The 24,269-nt window shown below is 43.3% G+C and overlaps 1 protein-coding gene across 4 annotated transcripts in view; it reads right to left on the reverse strand.

The window, feature by feature from the left end:
• Nucleotides 1–23,150, reverse strand: part of TEP1 (telomerase associated protein 1) — a 139,270-nt gene extending 116,120 nt beyond the window's left edge. The window contains exons 1-7 of one of the 4 annotated variants that reach the window (XM_060691001.2): nucleotides 22,602–23,150; nucleotides 17,804–17,894; nucleotides 14,227–14,392; nucleotides 13,145–13,276; nucleotides 11,618–11,920; nucleotides 6,538–6,690; nucleotides 2,507–2,641 (exon numbers count right to left, since the gene is read on the reverse strand). In XM_060691001.2, coding sequence (XP_060546984.2) covers nucleotides 2,507–2,641; nucleotides 6,538–6,690; nucleotides 11,618–11,920; nucleotides 13,145–13,276; nucleotides 14,227–14,358 — 855 coding nt within the window. In that variant the 5' untranslated portion in view covers nucleotides 14,359–14,392; nucleotides 17,804–17,894; nucleotides 22,602–23,150. Of the gene's footprint in view, nucleotides 1–2,506; nucleotides 2,642–6,537; nucleotides 6,691–11,617; nucleotides 11,921–13,144; nucleotides 13,277–14,226; nucleotides 14,393–17,803; nucleotides 17,895–22,563 lie in introns of all 4 variants that reach the window. The other 3 variants (XM_087891785.1, XM_060691002.2, XM_060691000.2) reach the window with 3 other exon arrangements.
• Nucleotides 23,151–24,269: the final 1,119 nt, after the last annotated feature.

Genomic DNA, 24,269 nt, shown 5'->3' on the forward strand with positions numbered 1-24,269 from the left:
AATAACATCAGTTTGTCAATGTTTAAATATTTAGTTGTGTGCAAAATTTAGGTATCTCTGCTCAAATTACACTTCAAGGAATCCCAAGGAATTGCCTGGACACCATAGTGGAAAATATTAAATTGAAAATGAATACAGCAATAGAGAGAGATGAAAAAGGAGTAGAGAGTAGAGAGATGGAAGAGAGGGGGAGATGAGAGGGATGGAAGAGAGGGGAGGTAGAAAGAGAGGGGAAATCAGAGTAGGAGAGATGGCTAGACAGGGAGGAAGAAAGGAGAAGGAGAAAGGAAGAGGAAGTAGAGTAGAGAGGAGCAGGAGAGGAGGGAAAAAAGAAAGTAAGAAGGAAAGAAGAGAGGGAGATGACAGGATTGAGAAGAAAGATTGCTGTACAACAAAAAATATGAAATGGAAGAAAGGCAACCCCGAACATATATAAATATATTAAGATAAAGAATGAATGGTTAAAAAAATAAAAGAAAATAAATATGAATAAGCAGGAAAATTAGAATTTGAGGGCGAATGAAGATGTTGTTTATATAAGTAAGCATAGCAATATTGAGATATGATTAAAAAAAAAGGAAAAAAGAAAATTGTGGCAAAAATTGTAACTGAGTAAAATGTATTTGAATTTGATAAATTGTATAAGATAAGATATGGCCAATACTCTGTTCAAAAAAGATGTGGATGAATGTGGGGGGGAAAAAAACAATAAAACTTGATTTTAAAAAAAAGGAATAAATAAACAGCCGCAGGCAAGCCCTCAATGTGATATGAGGTTAAACCACAACGTAATTCTGCAAGTTGGAAAGCATACTTGTTACTAACGCGCAGACTTTTACAAATGCAAAAGAAGAAAGTGGTACTATGACAGATGCAAAAGCTATGATGTCCTTCCGGTCAGAACTTTATAATGTTTTGCAGAAATAATATTTTCCAAATATTCTCTGCAATCAGCTAAGAGTTTTTCTATTCTGGTGTTTGGAATACTTTCCTACTCTTCCTTGCAGAAAGGGGCTGTGCAATGGCTCAGAGGTAAGATGTTGGAGTTGTTAGTGAGAAAGCCAGCAGCCTGGGTTCAAGACCTGAATGCCACATGATGGGGTGAGCTCCCGTCCTCGCCCTAATGCCTGTCAATGTAGCAGCATGAAAGCATGCAAATGCAAATAGATAAATAGGTACCACTTCAATGGGAAGATAACAGCGTTCTGTGACGTCATGCTGGCCACATGACCTCAGAAATATCTTTGGAAAAGTGCTAGCTCAATGACCTTGAAACGGAGATGAGCATCGCTCCCTAAAGTCAGCAAGAACTAGTGTAGTAAAATCTTTTAGTTCAAAAATGTCCTTAGGTCTCCTTGCACATGCTGCAAGTTTTAAATTATAATAATAGGCACTTTAAATTAGAGGTTTTGGTTATTCAATGATGCCCACAACAATTTGACCACCCAATAAATTGGTTACCTCGGTTTTAATTTACATGAAAGCTGGGACATGACCACTGAAGTAAAGAGAAGGATAGAGAAAGCTCAAACAGCATTCTTCAAAATGAAAAAGATCTTCTGCAGTCATGACATAAGCCTAAGACTGAAAATCAGGCTTGTCAGATGTTACATCTTTTCTATCCTGCTCTACAGAGTAGAGAGTTGGTCTCTGACAGAAAACCACTTGAAGAAACTAGAAGCATTTGAAATGTGGATTTACAGACAGCTATTGTGTATAAGGGAGCCTGAGTGGCGTAGGAGGCTAATGCCTCCTACTAAGGCAGCCTTTAACATCCAGCTGCCTGCAATTACTGCGAGTTCAATTCTCACCAGGCTCAAGGTCGACTCAGCCTTCCATCCTTTCTAAGATGGGTAAAATGAGGACCCGGGGCAATAAGCTGACTTTGTATAAAATATACAAAAGTATGAAGGCTATTGCTTAACGCATTGTAAGCTGCCCTGAGTCTCCGGAGAAGGGTGGCATATAAAAATTTTTAAAAAAATAAAAAATAAGATGGATTAACAAAATCACAAATGAGGAGGTGATAAGCCGCCTGGGAAAGCAAAAGGAAATCATCAAAGCCATTAAAAAGCAAAAGTTAGAATATTTTGGACATCTGATACGACACCCAGAAAAATACGGCATCCTTCACTTAATCTTCCAGGGAAAGACTGAAGGCAAATGAGGCCCACGCAGAAGAAGAACATCATGGCTTCAAAACCTTAGGGACTAGTTTGGACAAAACTCAGCAGCACTTTTTCATATGGCTGTTAACAAAAATAGGATTGCCAACATGATTGCCAATGTCCGATGACGGATATGGCACAAGAAGAAGAATAAATTGGGGAAAGTAATCATGTACAGAAAAATGGTGCAACAAGAGATAAACCCTACACCACAATGACAAGCAATCAGATAATCTCTTAAATTCAGGGGCATCCATGGTACACAGGTGCTCCTAATACCTTACACATCCCACCCATCCCCAACCCTCAAGCCCAGGCTCCACAGCCCCCTTTCATACCTTGAGGATGAATTCTGGTTCATATTCTGCTAAACTCTTACATATTTTCATCAGTTTCTGCTGTAACAACCCCGGAGGATTCCCAAAACGTGCTCCTTCCACCAAGGAGCAGCAGACCATGCTCAAGAGCATTAGCTAAAAAAAAAAAAGGAAGGGGGAGGAAGAAGGAGGATTTAGGAAATTCATGGGAATTTCCTCATCAATTCTAATTTTCTAGTCCACAAGAGACCATTTAATTAGTATAAACACAAAGAAAAAGAAACCATGAGAGCTTTTTTTTAAAAAAACAAACAAACATCCCAGACTAAAACTGAAAACTGGAACAAAAGAATGCAGAATGTTATTCGTTTAGTGACCTTTCCAACTTACAACGGCACTGAAAAAAGTGACTTGTGACGATTTTCAACATGTTATAGCTCTGAATTCTAATCCTGCCTTAGGCACCGAAGCCGGCTGGCTGACCTTGGGCCAGTCTCTCTGTCTCAGTCCAGTCCAGCTCACCACTCAGGGTTGTTGTTGTTGTTGTGGGGAAAAAAATAGGAGGAAGAATGAGCACAGGATGTTCTCAACTTACAACCATTTGTTTAGTGACTGTTCTAAGTTAAAATGGCACTGAAAAAAAAGTGACATGACCAGTTTTTCATAGTTACGACTCTTTCAGCATCCCTATGGTCACATGGGCATAATTCAGACCTTTGATAACTGGCATGTATTTATGACGGTTGCAATGCGATCCTCTTTTGTGGCCTTCTGACAAGCAAAGTCAATGGGGAAGCCAGATTCGCTTAACAACCATGTTACTAACTTAACCACTGCATGATTCACTTAACAATGACAAGAAAGGTCAAAAGTGGGGCAAAATCACTTAACTCACTTAGCAACAGAAATTTTGAGTTCAGTTGAGATCCTAAATCAAGGACTGCCTGTATTTGTGGCTCAGGATTGAAATGCGGGGTCCTTGGTGCTGTCTGAGCCTGCTTGTTTTCTTGTGGACGTTTCATTACCCAAATATGGTAACATCATCAGTGCTATCCCAAAGCTGATTTTTCAAGAGGCAACCGGACTTTCTGGTTTTTCTTTGAAGACATTTCGCTTCTCATCCAAGAAGCTTCTTCAGCTCTGACTGGATGGAATGGGGAATGGAAGGATTTATACTCCTTGCAGACAGCTGGTCATTTGCATCCTTTTGGAGAGTCATTGAGGTCACCTACAGGTTTATCTGTGTCGTCAGGCTCACCTGAGTGGTGCAAATAGGTATGGAGCCTTCTTGGAACTGTGGAAAGGACTGTGTTGTAGACTGGAGATAGATGATGTCGTATCCCTCCCCCTCTGTTGAGTTCACATTTTGGACAGCGAGGACAGCTGGTTTGGAAGAGCGGTTAAAGAGGCCATCTGTATCAGAACTGAACAGCCCTCTCTCAACAGAGAGAGCATCTAGTCAGAGCTGAAGAAGCTTCTTCTTTTCTTTTCTTTTTTTAAAGTAGTTTTTATTAAGCAGTTTTCTTCGTTTTGTATCATAATTTCAATCTTTAAAGCGCTCCGGCATCAGCATATCTCATAGCAGTGGTGAAATCTAAAATTTGCTACTACCGGTTCTATGGGTGTGGCTTGGTGGGGGGGAGGGGTAATGTGACCGGGTGGGCATGGCCATTTTTTTTTTTAACTTTTAAAACCATTTTTTCTACAACCTCTTTGGCGAAGAGGTTGTAAAAAAAAATGCTTTCAAAAGGCTCTGACGATCCCAGCTGAGTTGCCTGATTGGTAGAGAGCCTCTGCCGATCAGGCAACTCAGCTTGATCATCAGAGGCATTTAAAAGAAAAAAAGGGTTTTTTTCTTTTAAAAGCCTCTGACGATCCCAGCTGAGCCGCGCAATCATCAGAGGCTTTTTTTTTTTTTTACTTTTAAAGGCTTTTTTTTGGCCGAAGAGGTTGTAGAAAAAATGCTTTTAAAAGTAAAAAAAAAAGCCTCTGATAATTGTGCGGAGTATTGGCATTGGTTCGCTGAACCGGTAGTAATCACCCCTCATTGACCTTACTCACACCCGGCTGGTTGCCACTCACCTCTTCTGGCTGCTCGATATTCCACAGAATTCAATATTAAATGCAGCAGAGAGAAAGCTAACTTTTCTCCCTCCATTCAGAACAGAGCTGCTGCAGCCTGTCCCTTTAAGGTAGTCCCCAGGAGGGAGGGGGCCAGGAGGGAGGGGGCAGTAGCTCCATTCCCCCCCCCAACAAGCCACGCCCACAGAACCGATAGGGGAAATTTTTTAATTTCACCACTGCTATATGTATAACCTTTAAACTTTTAAATACCTCTTAAATTACATTTACATTCTTATTCTTTACTTCTGTTCTCTAACCAGTTATAGCATGTGTCCCAAATCAAATAGTATTCCGTTTCTTCTCTTTCTTTTATTTCCATTGTTAGCCTATCCATCTCCGCATATTCTAGCACCTTTTTAATCAACATTCCATCAGAGGGAGTACTATCATTTTTCCAGTTCCGCGCATAGGTAATTTTAGCCGCTGTTATTATATGTAACATGATATATTGAGTTTTCTTACAGTAATTTCCTCTTACTATACCTAATAGAAATAATTCCGGTTTTAAATCTATTTGTTGTTTCGTGATTTCCTCTAGCCATTTTCTAATTTTTATCCAATATTTCTTGGCTTCTGGACATGTCCACCACATATGAAAAAAAATATATCCTTCTTCTGCTTGCATTTCCAGCATTCCGCTGAACTATTTGGGAATATTTTCGCCAATCTTGCTAGGCTGAGGAAGCTTCTTAGATAAGAAGAGAAACGTCTTCAAAGGAAAACCAGAAGGTCCACTTCAGTGGTGAGTTTCAAAAATTTTTACTGCCGGTTCTGTGGGCATGGGCATGGTTTGGTGGTCATGTGACTGAGTGGGTGTGGCCAACTTGACATCACCCACAGCCATGGCCACTCAGTCACATGACCACCCCACCTAGCCACACCCACATTTTTTTGAATTTCTATCTATCTACTTATTTTCTGCCCAGGCCTGGCCTAATCTATGAAAGGCCTCCTCCTGCATGCCATCCTGCCCTCCCTTCATCAGTCACACACGTCACCCTGTTTCCCCTCCTTCAGCGGCCCCCGCCCTTGTCCCGCTTCCTCCCCCACTCCCACCTCTTTCTTCGGGCTGCTTAACTTTCCTCACATGGCGGCTGGTCCGGAATCCGGAAGGCAAGTTGACCTCCAGTAGTTTTCGGCGGCCTCCAGCCAACTGCCGCTGCCGGGAAGTGGCTCTCAAAGAGGCTGCGAGGCTTCTCGCAGTCGCATCTAAAAAGAAAAAGCCTCCCAACTGCTGCCTCTTTGAGAGCTGCTAAGCGGCTGCGGCAGCTGGCTGCAAGCCACCGAAAACTACTGGAGGTTACCGCAAAAGCCACTGCCATCACCGCCCTGTTCTTCACGCTGGCTGCGCATGCGCATCCCATTGCCTGCTGCATCGCGCTCAGACTGACGTAGCAGGCAATGGGATGCGGCTTTTTCGGTGACCTCCGGTAGCTTTCAGTGGCTTGCGGCCAGCCTCCACTCTTTGAGAGCCGCTTCCTGGTACTCGGGTGGGTGGGCGGGTGGGGCAAGCGAGCAACGACCGAGTACCGGTTTGACGGCACTGACAGCCAGCAGTCGCTAACGGTTTGGCAATCCAGGCCGAATTACCACTACCAGTTTGCCCAAACCGGTGCGGTCTGGTAGAAAGCCACCACTGGTCCACTTGCCTCTTGAAAAAGCACCTTTGGGACAACCTTGACCTGGATGATTGAGAATCTCCATAGACATCATCCGTGCTAATTAGGTAACTGATGATGTTACCTAGTTTGGGTAATGAAACCTCTGCAAGAATGCAAGCAAGCTCAGACAGCATCAAGGACCCCTCACTTCTGTATTATTCTTGCTTGCAAAGCTTTTATTTGTTTGTAAATATCCACAAAGGCGGGAAAGATCAGGTGGCACTCCATCAGTAAGCATTGCTACAACTACTGCAGCTTGTCCCTTACCTTCTGGTCTTTCACAGCTACCCCTTCATCCTCCTCCTGTATCTCAGACAACAGGGTGTCATCCTCCTCCTGTAATTGTTCCAACTCATTCTCGGGCATTGCAAGGACATATTCTGGGATGTCGTTGAACGAGTCCACCTCGTCCTCTTTTTTCTACCGTTGAACAGAAGAAAAATACAAGTCACCGTTAAGTCACTAAGTCAAATCAGCTGACAAGCAATGGCCACCCACTAACTCTGAAAGAAGGCAAGGTTGCTATTCTAAAGTTTAGGGTGCCATTTCCTCCCATTTGTTTTTCCAGTTCTGCTCCAACAGCCTATACTGCATGTCAGGGATGCCCATCCAAGCTACGTAACACAGGTAGTCCTCGACGTACGACCACAATTGAGCCCAAAATTTATGTTGCTAAGTGAGAAATCAGTTAAGTGAGATTCACCCTCATTTTACGATTTTTCTTGCCACGTTTGTTAAGTGAATCCCTGCAGTTCTTAAATTAGTAACACAGTTGTTAAGTGAATTTGGCTTCCCTGTTGACTTTGCTTGTCAGAAAGTCGCAAAAGCAGATTATGTGACTCCCCCCCTCCCCGAGATACTGCACCCGTCATAAATGTGAGCCAGCTGTCAAGCATTCGAATGTATATCACGTGATGCTGCAACAGTCATAAGTGAGAAAAATGGTCATAACTAATTTTTTTTTCAATGCCGTTGTAACTTTGATCAGTCACTAAGTGAACTGTTGTTAAATCTAGGGCTACCTGTAGAGGAATTATTTGTTAAACAGCTGGTACCAATGTGTGCCAAGAAAGAGAGAGCTCCGAGCCCAAGTCGCCATAAAATGCATGGAAGGGACATTGAAGCACAAAAGAAGCCATTATGGGAAACCATCAGAGAAAAAAGTAATTATAAAATGAATAGAATAGAATAGAATAGAATAGAATAGAATAGAATAGAATAGAATAGAATAGAATAGAATAGAATAGAACTCTTTATTGGCCAAGTGTGATTGGACACATAAGGAATTTGTCTTCCTTATGTGGATTAGGAATTCTAATCCTGCCTTAGGTGCATATGCTCTCAGTGTACATAAAAGAAAAGATACATTTGTCAAGAATCGTAAGGTACAACACTTAATGATAGTCATAGGGTACAAACAAACGATCAAATCATATTAGGAAACAGTCAATATAAATCGTAAGGATACAAGCAACAAAGTTACAGTCATACAGTCATAAGTGGAAGGAGATGGGTGATGGGAATGATGAGATGATTAATAGTACCGTGTTTCCCTGAAAATAAGACAGGGTCTTATTTTCTTTTGACTCCCCCCCAAATAAGGGCTTGGCCTTATTATCGGGGGGGTCTTATTATTTTGGGGGCGCAGGAGGTGGTGAGCGTGGGACTGGATGTCCCGTTGCTGCCGTCGCCTCCCCTCCCCATTCTTCACGTTGGCCGCTGCCATGATGTGTCTCACCACTGCTGCTTCCTCGTGGAGCAGGACTCTGCAAGGCTTGTGCCGTTTCATGCATGAACTGCAGCACCGCTATGAGCTTCATCATACCGGCACAGGTGGCATGATGCAGTTCCTGTATGTAATGGCACAAGCCTTGCAGAGTCCTGCTCTACGAGGCATCGTGACTCTCTGGACAGAACAGCGAGGAACGTGATGGTGCTGGAAAGGTAAGATGCACATCTCGTGGCCCAACGCATCCAATCCCACCCCAATGGCAACAGCAGCTTGGCTGCTTCCCTTCCCCACCATCTCTTTATTGAGAGGGGCGGCAGGTGGGGCGGGGGAGAAGCGGGACGCGCATGTTCCTTGCCATTCTGTCCAGGGAGACACATTGTAAAAAAAAAGCCCTTTCTCACGAGTTCAGCCAAACTTCCTGAACTCACGAGAAAGTTTTTTTTAGAATGTGACTCGCTGGACAGAATGGCAAGGAATGTGCCGGTGTTAGAAAGGTAAGACGTATGTCCCGCTTCTTGCCCGCCCCACCTGCCACCCCCAAATTGCACCCTAAAGGCGGAGGGGGGCGGGTGGCTAAGTGAGAGGCAGGAGCCCTGTCATGCCCGGTGGGGGGAGTGGGGAGAGTAGTTGGGGGGGGCATGTAGTTGGGGGTGGTGGCTTATATTATCACATGTCCTGAAAAGCCAGATTGGCCTTATTTTCAGGACATGTCTTATTTTCGGGGAAACACGGTAGTGCAGACTTAGTAAATAGTTTGACAGTGTTGAGGGAATTATTTGTTTAGCAGAGTGATGGCGTTCGGGAAAAAACTGTTCTTGTGTCTAGTTGTTCTGGTGTGCAGTGCTCTCTAGTGTAATAAGATAGTTACTTTTGTCACTTTTTGTCTATGAGCACACATTAAAAAATGAAATTCTGATGCCTGTTCTCAAAAGAAAATTATCATGATTTTAGCCACTGTCTACCCACTGCAGGATGAATGCCTCTTCTGCCAACCAACTAATACAGTCCTGAGCTTTCTTTTGCCAGTTGGGCCCACAATACTTGCTGATAGATTCCATGAAGTCCCCTCCCGGAAGGTAACAATTGGTCATGGGCAGGGGTAAAATCCAAATTTTTTCTCTACCGTTTCTGTGGGGATGACTTGGTGAGCATGGCAGGGGAAGGATATTGCAAAATCCCCATTCACACCCCACTCCAGGGGAAGGATACTGCAAAATCCCCATCCCTGCCCACTCCTGGGGGAAGGATATTGCAAAATCTCCATTCTCACCCCACTCATGAGGAAAGGATATTGCAAAATCTCCATTCTCACCCCACTCATGAGGAAAGGATATTGCAAAATTTTCATTCTCACCCCACTCTGGGGCTGCCAGAGGTGATATTTGCCGGTTCTCAGAACTACTCAATATTTCTGCTACCGGTTCTCCAGAATCTGTTAGAACCTGCTGGATTTCACCCCTGGTCATGGGGAGGATGTATAGCATCCCTGAAAATACTGCAGACTCTGGTCAGGCATCGCTTATAAGCTATGTTCTGCATAGAAGGAAGCGAACTTCTAATAATATTTTCTGCTGTCCTCACCACTCTCTGCACAGCCTTATGGCCTCAAAGCTAATCTAAGCTCCCAAGTAGAGAAATCTGTTGCAGAAATCTGAAATTAGGCATGCCTGCGAGAAGGACCAGTCAGGTACACCCTAATTCAAAGGTGTCTGTTTCCAGGATGATATGCAATTTCAAGGAAACACCACCTTTGATTAAAGCTGTTCCCGACAGGTGCTATGCATGCAATAAATCACGCTTTGCATTTCCGAATCAGATCGCTGCCTAGAGCCAACCTCTCTAACTCATCACACAGCAACCTTCCTAATGTGCCCTCCAAATCAGTGTGTGGATACTACAATAGTTGCAACCCCATTTGGTCCTCCATTAAGAATTCACTGACACTGATCTGGAGCAGGAAAATTCTTAGCCTTCAAAGTTGATGATTTTCCTATATGTGGAAAATAATTAAGGTCAGTCAAGATTAATAGTTGGTTGGGAGACTATGAGGAAGTTCTAGTGGAGAAATATTTCAATTTCTCAAGCTTGACCACTTTAAGATGCATGGGCTTCAACTTCCAGAATTCCACAGCCAGCACTGAAGAATTCTGGTAGTTGAAGTCCACATATTTTAAAGTGTACAATAAACACTACTCTACTATGAAGTAAGTTGGAGAAAGTTTTTAAAAAATCTGGAAAAATTGCACACAATTTCAATAATGATAACAAATTCTTCCTCTTCGTGGAATCCATATATCTAAACCCAAAAAATAAAAATTGCTCTGATATTTAGAAATAAATCTTGAATGTATCCTCGGGAATCAAATTCAACATGAAGGAGTCTTGGTACTTATGGTACTTATTTTCAACAGATAAGGTTGAAGCTTTCACAGGCGGTCCTTGACTTACAACCATTCTTTTAGTGACCATTCGAAGATGCAATGGCACTGAAAAAGAATGACTTAAAACTGTTTTTCATACTTACAACCATTGGTCACATGATCAAATCCGGACAGTTGGTAACTGGCATGTTTTTATGACGGTTGCAGTTTCCCAGAGTCATGTGATCATTTTTTGCAGTCTTCTGACGGGCAAAGTCAATGGGGAAGCCAGATTCACTTAACAATCATGCTACAATCTACAGCAATTCACTTAATGACTGTGGTAAGAAAGGTTGTAAAATGGGGCAAAGCTCATTTAACAACCCTCTCACTTAGCAATATAAATGTTGAGCTCAGTTGTGGTCGTAGGTGAAGGAATACCTATATTTCCTTCTAAATTTTTTTTATTTTTATTTCTCATAAAACGTATATAAATGTACAATCTCTTTAACCATTCTAATCACACATATTATCTTTTGGTTTCCATATTGATTCATTCTTCATCCTAAAACTTTAAAATACATTCAGTGTTGCTCTTCTACCATTCCCTTCTTCCACAACAACTATTCCTCTCCTTCTCTCCTCTTACCCTTCCCTCCCTTCTTCTATTCTTTTCAACTTTCTTCTTTCTTCCTCTCCTTCCCCTTCCTTTCCCCCACTCCTCCCTTCTTCTTCACTTTCTAACCCTCTCTCCTACTCTTATTCTCCCTTCCTTTCTTCCTCTCCTTTTCCCTTTCTTCTCTCTCTCTTTTCCTCCCTTCTCCTCTCTCCTTCCTACCTGTCCCTCTCTACTCCTCTCTCTCTTCCCTCTCCGTTGTTGTGTCCATTTTCAATTCAATATTTTGTCAAGGTGGTATTCAAGCAATCCTGACCTTATATTTACCCACATTTTCTTTTCAATTTCTTTTCTATTTTGCTGGTTAGACATATATCATCCTTAACATACATTTATATAGTACCTCTTTTTTTTCTTTCCCCCCCTTTTTCCCCTTTTTCATTTACTCAGGTGTCATCTGGGTTCCTTTTTTTTTTTTTTTTACTTTTCTCTCATTTATTTTTATTCATATTCCTTTTCTAGCCAATCATAAAAACGTCCCCATGTCTTGAAATACACCAGTTCCTCTTTATCTTTTATTCTTAATGTTAGTCTGTTCATTTCTAACCATTTCCGTCTAAATTTCAGTTTTAGTCTTACCTGGTGCTCCTCCAGTTCATGGTAAGATTGAGAAGTCTCCTCCTGTCGTGGCAATTCAGGGGCATAGAGTTTTGGCCAAGGAGGGAGTGAGGACCCTTTCAAAAGCTTTGCAGAATCCAGAGGGACGTTTGCTGGAACAACCGGGAGCAACAGGCGAGCTCTGGATTCTTCAAGCTCTGACAAAATAAGGCTGGAGGATGTTTGCTGCCTCAGGAAGGGATTTTCCAACCGCAGCAAATTTGGCTGAGAGAAGGTACAATAGGAAAGCAATTTCTTAGGCCCGGTTTGCAGAAACTGAGATAGCTGGAAAACAAACAATAAAAGCGACATTTAAGACCATGGTGTCAAACAGACATTTCTCCTCCAACTCCCAAGTACGGATAGTCCTCGTCTTACAACAGTTCATTTAGTGACCGTTTGAAGTTATAACGGCACCGAAAAAAAGGGACTTATGACAGTTTTTCACACTGATCATTTTAATCATGCTGGTCATGTGATTAAAATTAGGATGCCTGACAATCGGCTTAAATTTATGACAGATGCCGTGTCCCGTGGTCAGCCTTTGAGACTTTCTGACTAGCAAATGTCAACAAGAAAGCCAGATTTATTTATTTATTTATTTATTATTAATTATATTTATATACCGCCCTTCTCCCAAAGGACTCAGGGCGGTGAACAGCCAAGATCAAATACATAACATATAAAAATTAAAAACAATTTAAAACCAGATTAAATACTTTGGCCCATAATTAAAAACATCCCATTAAAATCCAATTTAAAATTTAAAACCGTTAAAATTAGGCTAGGCCAGCTTGCTGGAATAACAAAGTCTTCAGGGCATGGTGGAAGGTGCGCAAGTCCGGGACATCACTTCAAGGGCATCATTGGGGTGGTCTGGGGTGGAGATGTACAGCTGAGTGTCATCAGCATACTGATGGAACTCCACCCCAAAGCCACGGATGATATCACCTAGCGGCTTCACATAAATGTTGACAGAAGGAGCCCCTGCGGCACGCCACACATAAGGCGCCTCGAGGACGACCTCTGCCCCTCTGCCAACACAGACTATGACTGGTCAGAGAGAAAGGAGGAGAACCACCCCCAGCCCCCCCAGCTGGCGCAGCATGATACCATGGTCAATGGTATCAAAAGCCGCTGAGAGATCTAATAGGACCAGGACAGAGGAACAACCCCTGTCCTGAGCCCTCCAGAGATCATCCACCAATGCGACCAATGTTTTTTCTGTGCTGTACCCAGGCCTGAAACCAGACTGGAACGGGTCTAGATAGACAGCGTCATCCGGTGCTGGGGAAGTTGTTGCGCAACCACACTTATCAACTGTGTGATTAACATAACAACTGCAGTAATTCACTTAACTGTGCCAGGAAAGGTTATCAAATGAGGTAAAATTCACTTAGCGACAGAAATTTTGAACTCACTTCTGGCCGTAAGTTGAGGCCTACCTGTAATTCTTCAATGCGCTATAAGCACCACTGAATTGTCTTCACTCAGCCGTGGCTTCCTTACCATTAACTTGCTTTGTTCCTGGTTCTGGTTTCTTCCCGATATCTCTCTGGTCTCTGGGACATTGTCGCTCTTTGTAGATCCCTCTTGACCTTTCCAGAAGCTCTCCACGTGTGTCTCACCCACATCCTTCTGCTGGGACACAAGCAGACACATCTACAGTAAATAAGCGTAGCAACAGCAATTGAATTCAAGCGTCGCCGTGGTTCCTTTCTTCTTTCCGATACTCTGAAAATTACTCTCGATAATTCGGCAGAAAGGCTGGGTCTAAAAAATGTCACATTGAACTTGACTTCTACAGACATCTTAGATTTATAATTTTCTTGCCCACGTGACAGAAGCAAGTCCCCTCCTGGCATTTTCACCTTCTTGGTCTAGTGCCATGATGGCGAACATATGGCACGCGTGCCAGAGGTGGCACACAGAGCCACCTCTGTGGGCATGTCTGCCGTCGCCAGCTGTTTTTCTGGTTTTCGGCTGGTCTTCGCGGGCACCAGAGGGCCGGAAAAAGGTCTAAAAAAGGTCCAAAAAAGGCCAGAAAATGGCCGGTTTTTCTGACCAGGTTTGGCTGTTTTTTGGGCCATTTTCAGGCTGTTTTTGGGGCCATTTTTGGGGTACCAACCAGCTGGTTTTCAGGTTTCTGGTGCTCTGGCACACACACATGCACACGTGTTCCAGTTTGGGCACTCGGTGTTAAGAAGGTTCGCCATCACTGGTCTAGTGGATGTCTTCTGAGATCTCCTTGTGGTCTCCTATCCTATTTAGACTTAACTTTTTTTTTTCAGAAACAGAAGCCAGACAGAGAGTCCACTTGGCAGGATACCACCTTCAGACCCTCAACATTTTTTTTCCTCAAAATTACCTGTTTTGGGAAAAGTCACAACATTTAAATCAACTAGCCAGGCACCCAAGTGAAGCCAACATTTATTGGGAATATTTTCAGAGGTGCAGGGTCTTAGCTGTACCTTATCATGCTGAATGGCCAACCTGGAGCATTTGAGATCAAGGGAGCTGAGGTAAATCTCTGGGATTCCGGGGTGAGTCACTGACCGGCCCTGGGTGACAAGAGATTTCAGGGCACCTACCCACAATCCTGAAGGACAGACTGGATTCAAAAGTCGAAGCCGAGATTCTTCCAGCTTTTGGAGAATATCAGGAAAAGGAGTATTCGCATGGACAGAAGGCTTCTCCGCACAATGAAGGGCAGAGGGATCCATCGTCTTGAGGAAAAAGTCAACAGGGTTTCAATCTCTGCAGAAAGAAAAATAAAGGCAGCGATTAGATTCCGAAGTAAAAATCCATTTCTGAACGCTTGTTTTCAAAATGGGAATGTAAATTCAGTGGGCAAGCTTACATTTAAAACTTGTCTTTTTAAATTATTAATTTATAATATAAAAATGCAAAAAAAAAAAAAAAATAGGAAAGACAGGGAAGGGAAAAAGAAAGGGAAAACTGTAGGAACAAATGGGGGGAAAGAAAGAATCCTTTTGGTGACGTAGAATAATAGCATCAAACCAGGGGTGGGTTCTACTTACCTTTACTACTGGTTCGCATCGCGCTCGCGCGCTCTTCTGTACATGTGCAGCAGTGGTAGGTTGCCCCCGGTTCAGACCGGTTCTATAGAACCGATAGTAAAACCGGCGTGAGGCTCCACCCACTGACCTTGACATCATCAGAAGCGATCTGTGCATGTGCAAAAGCAAGGCGCATCCGCGAGCAAAGCAAGGCACATATGCGAGCAAAGCAAGGCACGTGCGCGAGCAAAGCAAGGCACGGGCACATTCCCATTGCGAACTGGTAGTAAAGATAAGTAGAATCCACCCTTGATGTGCAGAAGCTTCTGCGCATGTGCAGATCACCTATGATGACGTCCAGGTCAGTGGGTGGAGCCTCCCGCTGGTTTTACTACTGGTTCTTGAGAAACGGTCCGAACTGGGGGCAACCCACCACTGCATCAAACCTCAACTTTTTACTTTTTCATAATAGTACAAACTAGTCATTTCTATGACAATAGAACTACCTAATTTGTAAAATCCCAAAATCAAAGTTTCATTTTTTTCCCCCACCTTGAACACAAAGTCCAGAAACAGTTTCCAAGTAGAAAGAAAAGTAAGAGAATCAGAATCTAGCTGGAAAGGACCTTGGAAGTCTTCTAGTCCAGCCACCTGCTCAAGCAGGAGATCCTATACCAGTGATGGCAAACCTTTTCGTCACCAAGTGCCCAAACTGGAATGCATGTGCAAAAACGGCCTGAAAAACAGCCTGAAAATGGCCCAAAAAATGGCCAGAAAAACAGCTGGAAAACAGCCCGGAAAACAGCCAGAAAACAGCCTGGAAAACAGCCTGTTCTTTGGCCATTTTTTGGACCATTTTCAGCCGCTCAAGTGTCTGCAAAGACCAGCCAGAAGAGCAGCTGGCAACAGTGCACATGCCCAGACAAAGGGTTCTGCATGCCACCTCTGGCATGTTTGCCATAGGTTCACCATCACGGTCCTATACCATTTCAGACAAATAACTGTCCAAACTCTTCTAAAAACCTTCAGTGATGAAGCACTCACAACGTCTGAAGGCAAGCTGTTCTACTGGTTAATTGTCCTCCCTGTTAGGAAGTTTCTTCTTAATTCCAGGTTGTTTCTCTCTTTGATTAGTTTCCATCCATTGTTTCTTGTCCTTCCCCCTGGTGCTTTGGAAAATAAATTGACCCCCTCCTCTTTGTGGCAGCCTCTCAAATACTGGAATATTGCTATCATATCCCACTTTGTTCTTCTTTTCTCTAGACTAGCCAAACCCAAATCCTGCAACCGTTCTTCATATGTTTTAGTCTCCAGGCCTTTAATCATCTTAGTTGCTCTTCTTGGTACTTTTTTCCAAAGTCTCAACATCTTTTTTGTAATGTGGTGACCAAAACTGGATGTAGAACTCCAGTTGATATCTTACTAAGGCTTTATAGAGCGGTACTAATATTTCACGTGATTTTGATTCTATGCGTCTGTTTATACAGCTATGGATTGTATTAGCTTTCTGGGCTGCTGCCACACACTGCTGGCAGTGACAATTTAAGTGATTGTACGCTAGGACTCCAAGATTTCTCGTGCAGTTGCTGTTTTTGAGCCAGGTTTCACCTAATCTGTACTTGTACTTTTGGTTTTTCCTGCCCAGGTGTAAAACCTTGTTTTTCTCCACATTAAATTTCATTTTGTTGCATATGGCCCTTGTTATTGTTGTTGTTTCTTTTATCATAAAACTGTGTTTTCAAAGGCCCAATACCTGCCTTTTCTTAACCAGCCCAACCCGCATGCTCTTGCTGTTCTATTGATTAAACACCAAACTTTTAAAGATCATTTGACAGTATAGTATTTCAAAATGCACCTTTGAATAAAAATGCACCTTTACCAAAGATGTGCAAGACCAAATGTGATTCTGTTGCAAAAAGGAAGCAGGAATTATTTTATTTTATTTTCAAGCCAACACTGCAGAGTTTAAATGATCCCATGTGACACCTCAGCCATTTTATAATGTGTTCTGGGACTTCAGTTCCCAGAATTCCCCACCCACATCATAAAAGTTACCCAGGTTGAGAAACACTGTCCTAGCAATTAGAGGACATAGCGTTCCTGCTCTTAGCCAGAGGCAAGGATGAAGAATGACAATTTATAGCACCGACAGCAGCAAAAAGGTTGGCATCAGAATGGGTGAAATTAAATATTTCGGCCTTTATTTTGCATTTTTAGCCTTTGGATTGGGGTTATGGTGTAACATGGAAGACCAAGAAAAGACAAAATAACAGAGTTGGAAGGGACCTTTGAGTTCTTTTAATCCAACCCCCTGCTCAGGCAGGAAACCCTATACCAGTGATGGCCAACCTTTTTGCCATCGCGTGCCAAAAGCGGGGGGAGTGTGGGGTGATTGCGTGCGTGCGTGCCCACACCCATAATTATATGTACCCTGCCCCCCCCATGCATGCGCGTGCAACCACACCGTGCTCCCCCCACTTTTGGCATGTGATGGCATGGTGGGCCCGGTAGACCCGTTTTTCGCCCTTTCCAGGCTCCAGAGGCTTTCTAGGAACCTGGGGAGGGCGAAAACAGTCTTCCCCACCACTACCACCCCGGAGGCCCACCAGAGGCCGGAAACAGCCCATTTGCTGACTTCCGGTGGGCCCAGAAGGCCCAAAAATCAGCTGGACAGCATTTGCATGCGTGCTGGAGCTCAGCTAAGGCAACGCTCGCATGCCCACCAGTATGGCTCCACGTGCCACCTGTGGCACGCGTGCCATAGGTTCGCCATCACGGCCCTATACCATTTCAGACAAATGTGTTGTCCAATCTCTTCTCAAAAACCTCCAGTGTTGGAACACCCACAGCTTCTGGAAGCAAGTCCTTCCACTGATTAATTGTTCTAAATGTAAAGAAAGAAATTTATTCTTAGTTCTAGGTTGGTTTTCTCCTCGATTAGTTTCCATCCATTGCTTCTTGTTGTATCTTTAGGTACTTTGGAGAATAAATTGACCTCTTCCTTCTGGCATGTGATACCTTAAATGTTGGTATGACACCGATATGCTCAAAGGCACGATCAAGGAGAAGAAGTGCTGAAATGGAATAGCACCTTCGAGAAGGCCATGGGTTAGAAGATAAAGAGACGAAAAGAAGATTAAAGATTTACCTGTCTTAAGGATCACCAGACAAGCCCAGCTCTCCTGTCACTTCTGATAGATGGTAACCTACCAATTCATTTCAGAAGCTCTCTCTTTATACTAGAAGATAAAATAGGAATAGCCTTTGTTATCGGTGGCATATTTTGTTACATGCTAGACACACACACACACATGCCCATAAACACATATATTAGAATCAAGTTATGACGGGCAAACCACAAACTTCCTTCTAGCACTGATGATGTAACCTAGTTTGGTAATGAAGCATCCGCAATAAAATCATCAAGCTCAGAGAGCACCAAAGACCACAAAGGACCAATTAGTTTGTTATTATGTTTTGCCTGGTTAGAGATGGGGGCAGACCCACCCACACACAGTGGTGGGATTCAAATAATTTAACAACCGGTTCTCTGCCCTAATGATTTTTTCCAACAACCAGTTCACCAAACTGCTCAGAAAGTTAACAACCGATTCTCCCGAAGTGGTGCAAACTGGCTGAATCCCACCACTGCCCACACATATAATTCAACCCATTAGCAGCGCTGAAGATACAATTTGGCTGTTTGGAGAAGACTTGGCCAGTGTTTCTCAACCTCAGCCACTTTAAGAGGAGTGGACATCAATTCCCAGAATTCTCCAGTCAGCCATGCTTTATTTATTGTTATTTATTATTTATTTATTTATTTGTCAAGAACGTATTAAGTAATTTATATATCTATTTTATACATAAAATAGATACAAATAGAGGAAACATTAGGACTGAGTGGACTTCAGTTCCCAGAATTCTCCAGTCAGCCATGCTGCCTGAGTGGACTTCAGTTCCCAGAATTCTCCAGTCAGCCATGTTGACTGAGTGGACTTCAGTTCCCAGAATTCTCCAGAGCCATGCTGCCTGAATGGACTTCAGTTCCCAGAATTTTCCAGTCAACCATGTTGACTGAGTGGACTTCAGTTCCCAGAATTCTCCAGTCAGCCATGTTGACTGAGTGGACTTCAGTTCCCAGTATTCTCCAGTAAGCCAATGCTGGCTAGAGAATTCTGGGAGTTGAAGTCCACTCCTCTTAAAGTAGCTGAGGTTGAAAAACCTTGGAAGTAGCTAATGCTTCAAATTCCTTTCTCCTGGTTCCGACACTTAATAAAAAGAAAACAAAAATTGTAAATCTACATGACCTTGTTTGGATCACATCCTGGAACCCACCCGCTAGCTTAGAGAGCTCCCCGCCCTGAATTCAAGGCCCCAAACATCTTTCAGATGACACAGCCTTGCTCAATCCCTTAGCTTCAATTTTCCCTCACCCTGGATCCTTGATTAATTCAGTGTCACTGCCACTAATCCAGGGTGTGAGAAAAAAAGAACTTCCTTCATTTCACACATGCCAATGGGGTGACGTGTCCATTCAAACCAACATGGCTTCTTGTTCTTCCCTACATGCAACAGTGTAATTACTCTTGATGCCAACTCACTGTCAAAGACTGGCTTGCCAATACATTTACCACCCCATTTGAACTTGGGAAGCACATAAAGGGAAGGAGGAAGATTAAACAGAAGCGTAAGAAAACATTAAAACCAATAGGTCAATATTTACAGATGTGTCTATAACTTCTTTATAGGTAGTCCTTAACTTACAACACTTCACTTAGTTATTGTTCGAAGTTACTAACCCTAACCTTAATCCTAAAAAATTGAATTATGAGCGTTTTTCACAGTTATGACTGTAGTAGCATCTCCATGGCTACATGATCAAAATTCAGAGGCTTGGGAAGAGACTCACAATTATGACCATTGCAATGTCTGGGGCCAAGTCATCACCTTTTGCGGCCTTCTGAAAAGCAAAGTCAATGGGAAAACCAGATTCATTTAACAACTGCATGACTAATTTAACAACTGCAGTGATTCACTTAACAACTGTGGCAAGAAAGGTCGTAAAATGGAGCAAAATTAACTTAACAAACATTTCACTTGGAAAGAAGAATTTTGGGCTCAATGGTGGTCCTAAGTTGAGACTACCTGTAGTAGCCTTCATTTCTAAGGAAAGACACAGCACAACAGCTCCCTAGGGCCCCAAATATTGAGTATGTAGGGATTCCATAACCCATAAACCTCAACTGACATGGTTCCAAGAGGGTAGCCAGGTTGGGAAAGGCTGGGGCAATTATCTCAGCTTTGAAAGGCAGTATCTTTATTCGCACAAACCCGGAGTCATAATGTTTACATCCTGGTTTATTGAACAAGCCACCATTATGTAGATTCACAGAGGGAGTGGATTAATGCTCCACATGGAACAACAAGCATAGTAACCACTTTTTGTTTGCACTGGAGGAGTTTTGGGGAGTGGGAGTTTGGGGTGGGACAAGATGGAAGAAGAAAAAGAGGGTTGGGCTGTTTGTGGGGGGCGTAACTATGCAGTTCAGTGTGTGGGGCATTAATCCCTGTATTATCTATATAACTGTGGTTTGTTCAATAAACCAGGATATAAAAATTATGACTTTGGGTTTGTGTGAACTTTCCATGCCTTTCCATGCTGGGAGTTGAAGTTCACACATCTAAAATGTGTGGGGCAGTTTTAGAGCCCCTGGAGTAGTTTCTAAATGAACAACTACAGGTAGTCCTTGACTTACGACCCACAATTGAGCCCAACATTTCTGTTGTTAAGCAAGACATTTGTTAAGTGAGTTTTACCCCATTTTACAATTTTTGTTAAGTGAATCACTGAAATTGTTAAAATTAGTAACACGGCGGCCAAGTGAATCTGGTTGACTTTGCTTACCAGAAGGTCACAGAAAGGATCCCAGAACACTGCAACTGTCATAAATATGAGTCAGTTGCTAGCCGTCATAAATACAAGTCAATTGCCAAGCATTTGAATTTTAATCAAGTGACCGTGGAGATGCTGCAACGGTCATAAGTACGAAAAACGGTCCCGTCACTTTTTTCAGTGCCATTGTTGGGGAGGAAGGGGCAATAGGCTGACACTGTAAACTGCTTAGAGACGGCTATGAAGCCCTGTGAAGCGGTATATAAATCTAAGTGCTTATTGCTATTGCAATTTGAATAGTCACTAAATGAACTGTTAGAATAGAATGAATGACCTGGAAGGGACCTTGGAGGTCTTCTAGTCCAGCCTCCTGCTCAAGTAGAACCTACACCCGTGATAGCAAAACTGTGGCACGTGTGCCACAAGTGGCATGCAGAGCCCTCTCTGCAAGCACATCAGCTGTCACCCCAGCCCAGTTTCACCGCATATGTGCACCTCCCTCCAGCCAGCTGGTCTTTGGGTCTCTGCCGCGTATGCGCGGGGGGCGGAGCACATGCAGGGGATGCCCACGTGGATGCACAGTAGGAGGGGCGGGACGCATCCGTGGGGGCTGCAGGTTGGTGCAGCTTTCCAGGCCCAAAATGGGGCGCGGGGGGGCCTCATGAGGGGGACGCACGCACATGCATGGGGGGCGCTCGCATTGCATTTTGGGAGTTCTGGCACAGGTGAGTGCATTCGCGCATGCACACATGTGCTTTGGGCACCAAAAAGGTTAACCATCACTGACCTATACCATTTCAGACAAGTGACTGTCTAGTCTCTTCTTAAAAACATCCAGTGATGGAGCACCCACAATTTCTGAAGGCAAGCTGTTCTACCGGTTAATTGTCCTCACTGTTAGGAAGTTTGCCCTCTGATGCTTTGTAGAATAAATTGACCCTCTCTTCTTTGTGGCAGCCCCTCAAATACTGGAATATTCCTATCACGTGACCCGTAATTCTTCTTTTTTCTAGATTAGCCAAAGCTAAATCCTGCAGCCGTTCTTCATACTTTTTAGTCTCTAGCCCTTTGATCATCTTAGTTGCTCTTCTCTAAACTTTTTCCAAAGTCTCAACATCTTTTCTGTAGTATGTTGACTTAGCTGGGTTTTTCTAATTCTCTTGAACTGCCTTCATAAAATGTTCCTGGCTTAAATCCATTAACTTTGATCAATTCTTTAGAGCAAGGGTCTTCAAACTTGGCAACTTTAAGACTTGTGGATTTCAACTCCCAGAATTCTCCAGCCAGCTATGCATATATGCAGATATGCATATATATATGCATAGCTGGCTGGAGAATTCTGGGAGTTGAAGTCCACAAGTCTTAAAATTGCCAAGTTTGAAGACCCATGCTTTAGAGTCAGATGTAGGAACAGAAGGCAGGTTGCTTCTCTCTTTCCAACTATTGTTTCTTATCCTGCCCTCTAGTGCTTTATAGAATAATTTGACCCCCCCCCCTTTTTTTTGTGGCAGCCCTTCAAATACTGGAATTAACTTATTAAATTGAGGACTACCTGTAAAAAGCTTTTAACCCCCCCCCCTTAAAAAAAAAGTCTCTAAACTTTTTTTTGCTTTTCATCTGCACGAAATCTTGAGAGAAATGAATCGACTCGGGCAACTTTCTCCCTAAGGCGCCTTTTCATTAACCAGCGCAAAGTTCGCCCATTTCTGCTCAGCCACACCAAAGATGCACGGCTGAGATTAACGCCGCCTCGACCTGGGAGGCTGCGAACAAGCGGGGATGACTCAGCGCCCTCGGGGACACGCGATTCCCATCCCCACGGCCTCGCTCTAGGCGTGACGCGGGAGGGGCTGAGCGAGGCCGCGAAACGAATGGAGGGTTGTTGTTTGTTGCTGTTGTTGTTGTTGAAGATGACGGTGTTACATAGTTGAGGTTGCAAGAAAACAAGCAAGCTCGGAGAGCACCAAGTACCCCACAACCCTCCTCCTCCTCTTCCTCCTCCTCCCTCTCACCGCCCAGGAGAGCTGATGTTCCCACGCCTTTTTCTAACCAGGAAGCAGCGATGTCTTTAAAGCCAAGATGCCAACTGAGCCTTTGCGAGCTCGTCCATGCGCCCTCTCATCCTTTCTCAGCTCCGGACTCGGACACCGGAGAGAGAGAGAGATTAAGAGAAAGAGAGAGGGAGGGAGCAAGAGAGAAAGAGAGTGAGAAAGAAAGAGATTGAGAGAAAGAGAAAAAGAAGGAAAAAGAGAAAGAGAGAGGGAGAAAGAGAGGGAGAAAGAGAAGAGAGAGAAGGAGAGCCGCGCCCTCTTCTTTCCCGGCGAGCGAGCGAGCTGCTACCCCGATGCTCCCAACCGGCCGCGGTTCCCGCAAAGAACGACAAGCGGAGAAGGAAGCCAGCGGGTTGCGGAGGCGCCTCCCCCGGTCATAGGGCGCTGATTGCCTCGCTGACGAACGGAATTCGTCCCTCCTCCTCTTCTTGCCTCGCCCGACGCCTCCCGGCTTTAACCCGTTGCGCTTCAAAGCTCCGAAGGCGCAGTGGGAAAGGATCCGGGGCGGAATCTTAATACAGGGTGTCTCCATTTATAACGGTTCGCTCAGAGACCGTTCGAAGTGACACCCGGGGCACTGGAAAAGGAGACTTGTGACAGATTTGAAATTTGTCACTCCCCCCCCCCCCACACATACACATTGCTGTAGTAACTTTGAATGGTCACTAAACCAACTGTTGTAAGTTGGGGACTCCCTGTCTAGCCCATCCTCTGGTCCAAAGTGAGCCACCCCCAGCTCATCAAACATCCTGGAGATTTTTATTTTATTTTATTTTATTTTGAGAAGTGAGATGATGATAATGATGATGATTGATTATTGTTATTATTATTATTATTATTATTATTATTATTATTATTATTATTATTATTATTATTAATTATTAATTATTAATTATTATTATTATAATAATAATTATTATTATTATTAATTATTTATTTTATTTTATTTTTATTTTTTTAATTTTGATTTATATGCCGCCTTTCTCCGGAGACTCAGGGCGGCTTACAATGCGTTAAGCAATAGCCTTCATACTTTTGTATATTTATACAAAGTCAATTTATTGCTCCCACAAACTGGGTCCTACATTTGATTTGTATGCCACCCTATCTCCATAGGACTCAGGGTGGCTCACAACAATTAAAATCAAACCAGATAAAACATGTTAAAATACATATTAAACACATATTAGATGGGAAGTGAAACTTCTTCAAGGAACAAAAAAAATAAGAAAGTTTAGTTGCCTTTTGGGAAAAAGAAAAAAAAGCACCTATGAGTTTTAAATTCTAATCCCGATATAGATATCAAAGGTGGCCTGCTGTCCTTGAGCTAGTCCTTCTCGGTCTCTCAGCCCAGCCTACCTTACAGGTTTTTGTAGTGGTGAAGATAGGAGAAAGAACGAGTACAGGGAATCCCCAACTTAGAACCATTTGTTTAGTGGCTGTTCAAAGTTAAAAAGGGCACTGGCAAAAGTGATTTATGACCAGTTTTTCACACAAGCCTTGCAGCATCCCCATGGCCACGTGATCAAAATTCAGAGGCTTGGCAACTGGCATGTATTTATGACAGTTGAGGACTACTTATAAGGTAATTAGTTAGGGAGTTATGCAAACATAATCTTTGGTTTTAGTTCTTTGGTTTTAGTTCTAGATTGTGCTATGCGCAATTT

This window comes from Pantherophis guttatus, chromosome 4, assembly GCF_059756535.1.
Source record: "Pantherophis guttatus breed Tessera chromosome 4, ASM5975653v1, whole genome shotgun sequence".
In the NCBI taxonomy this organism is placed as follows: domain Eukaryota; kingdom Metazoa; phylum Chordata; class Lepidosauria; order Squamata; family Colubridae; genus Pantherophis; species Pantherophis guttatus.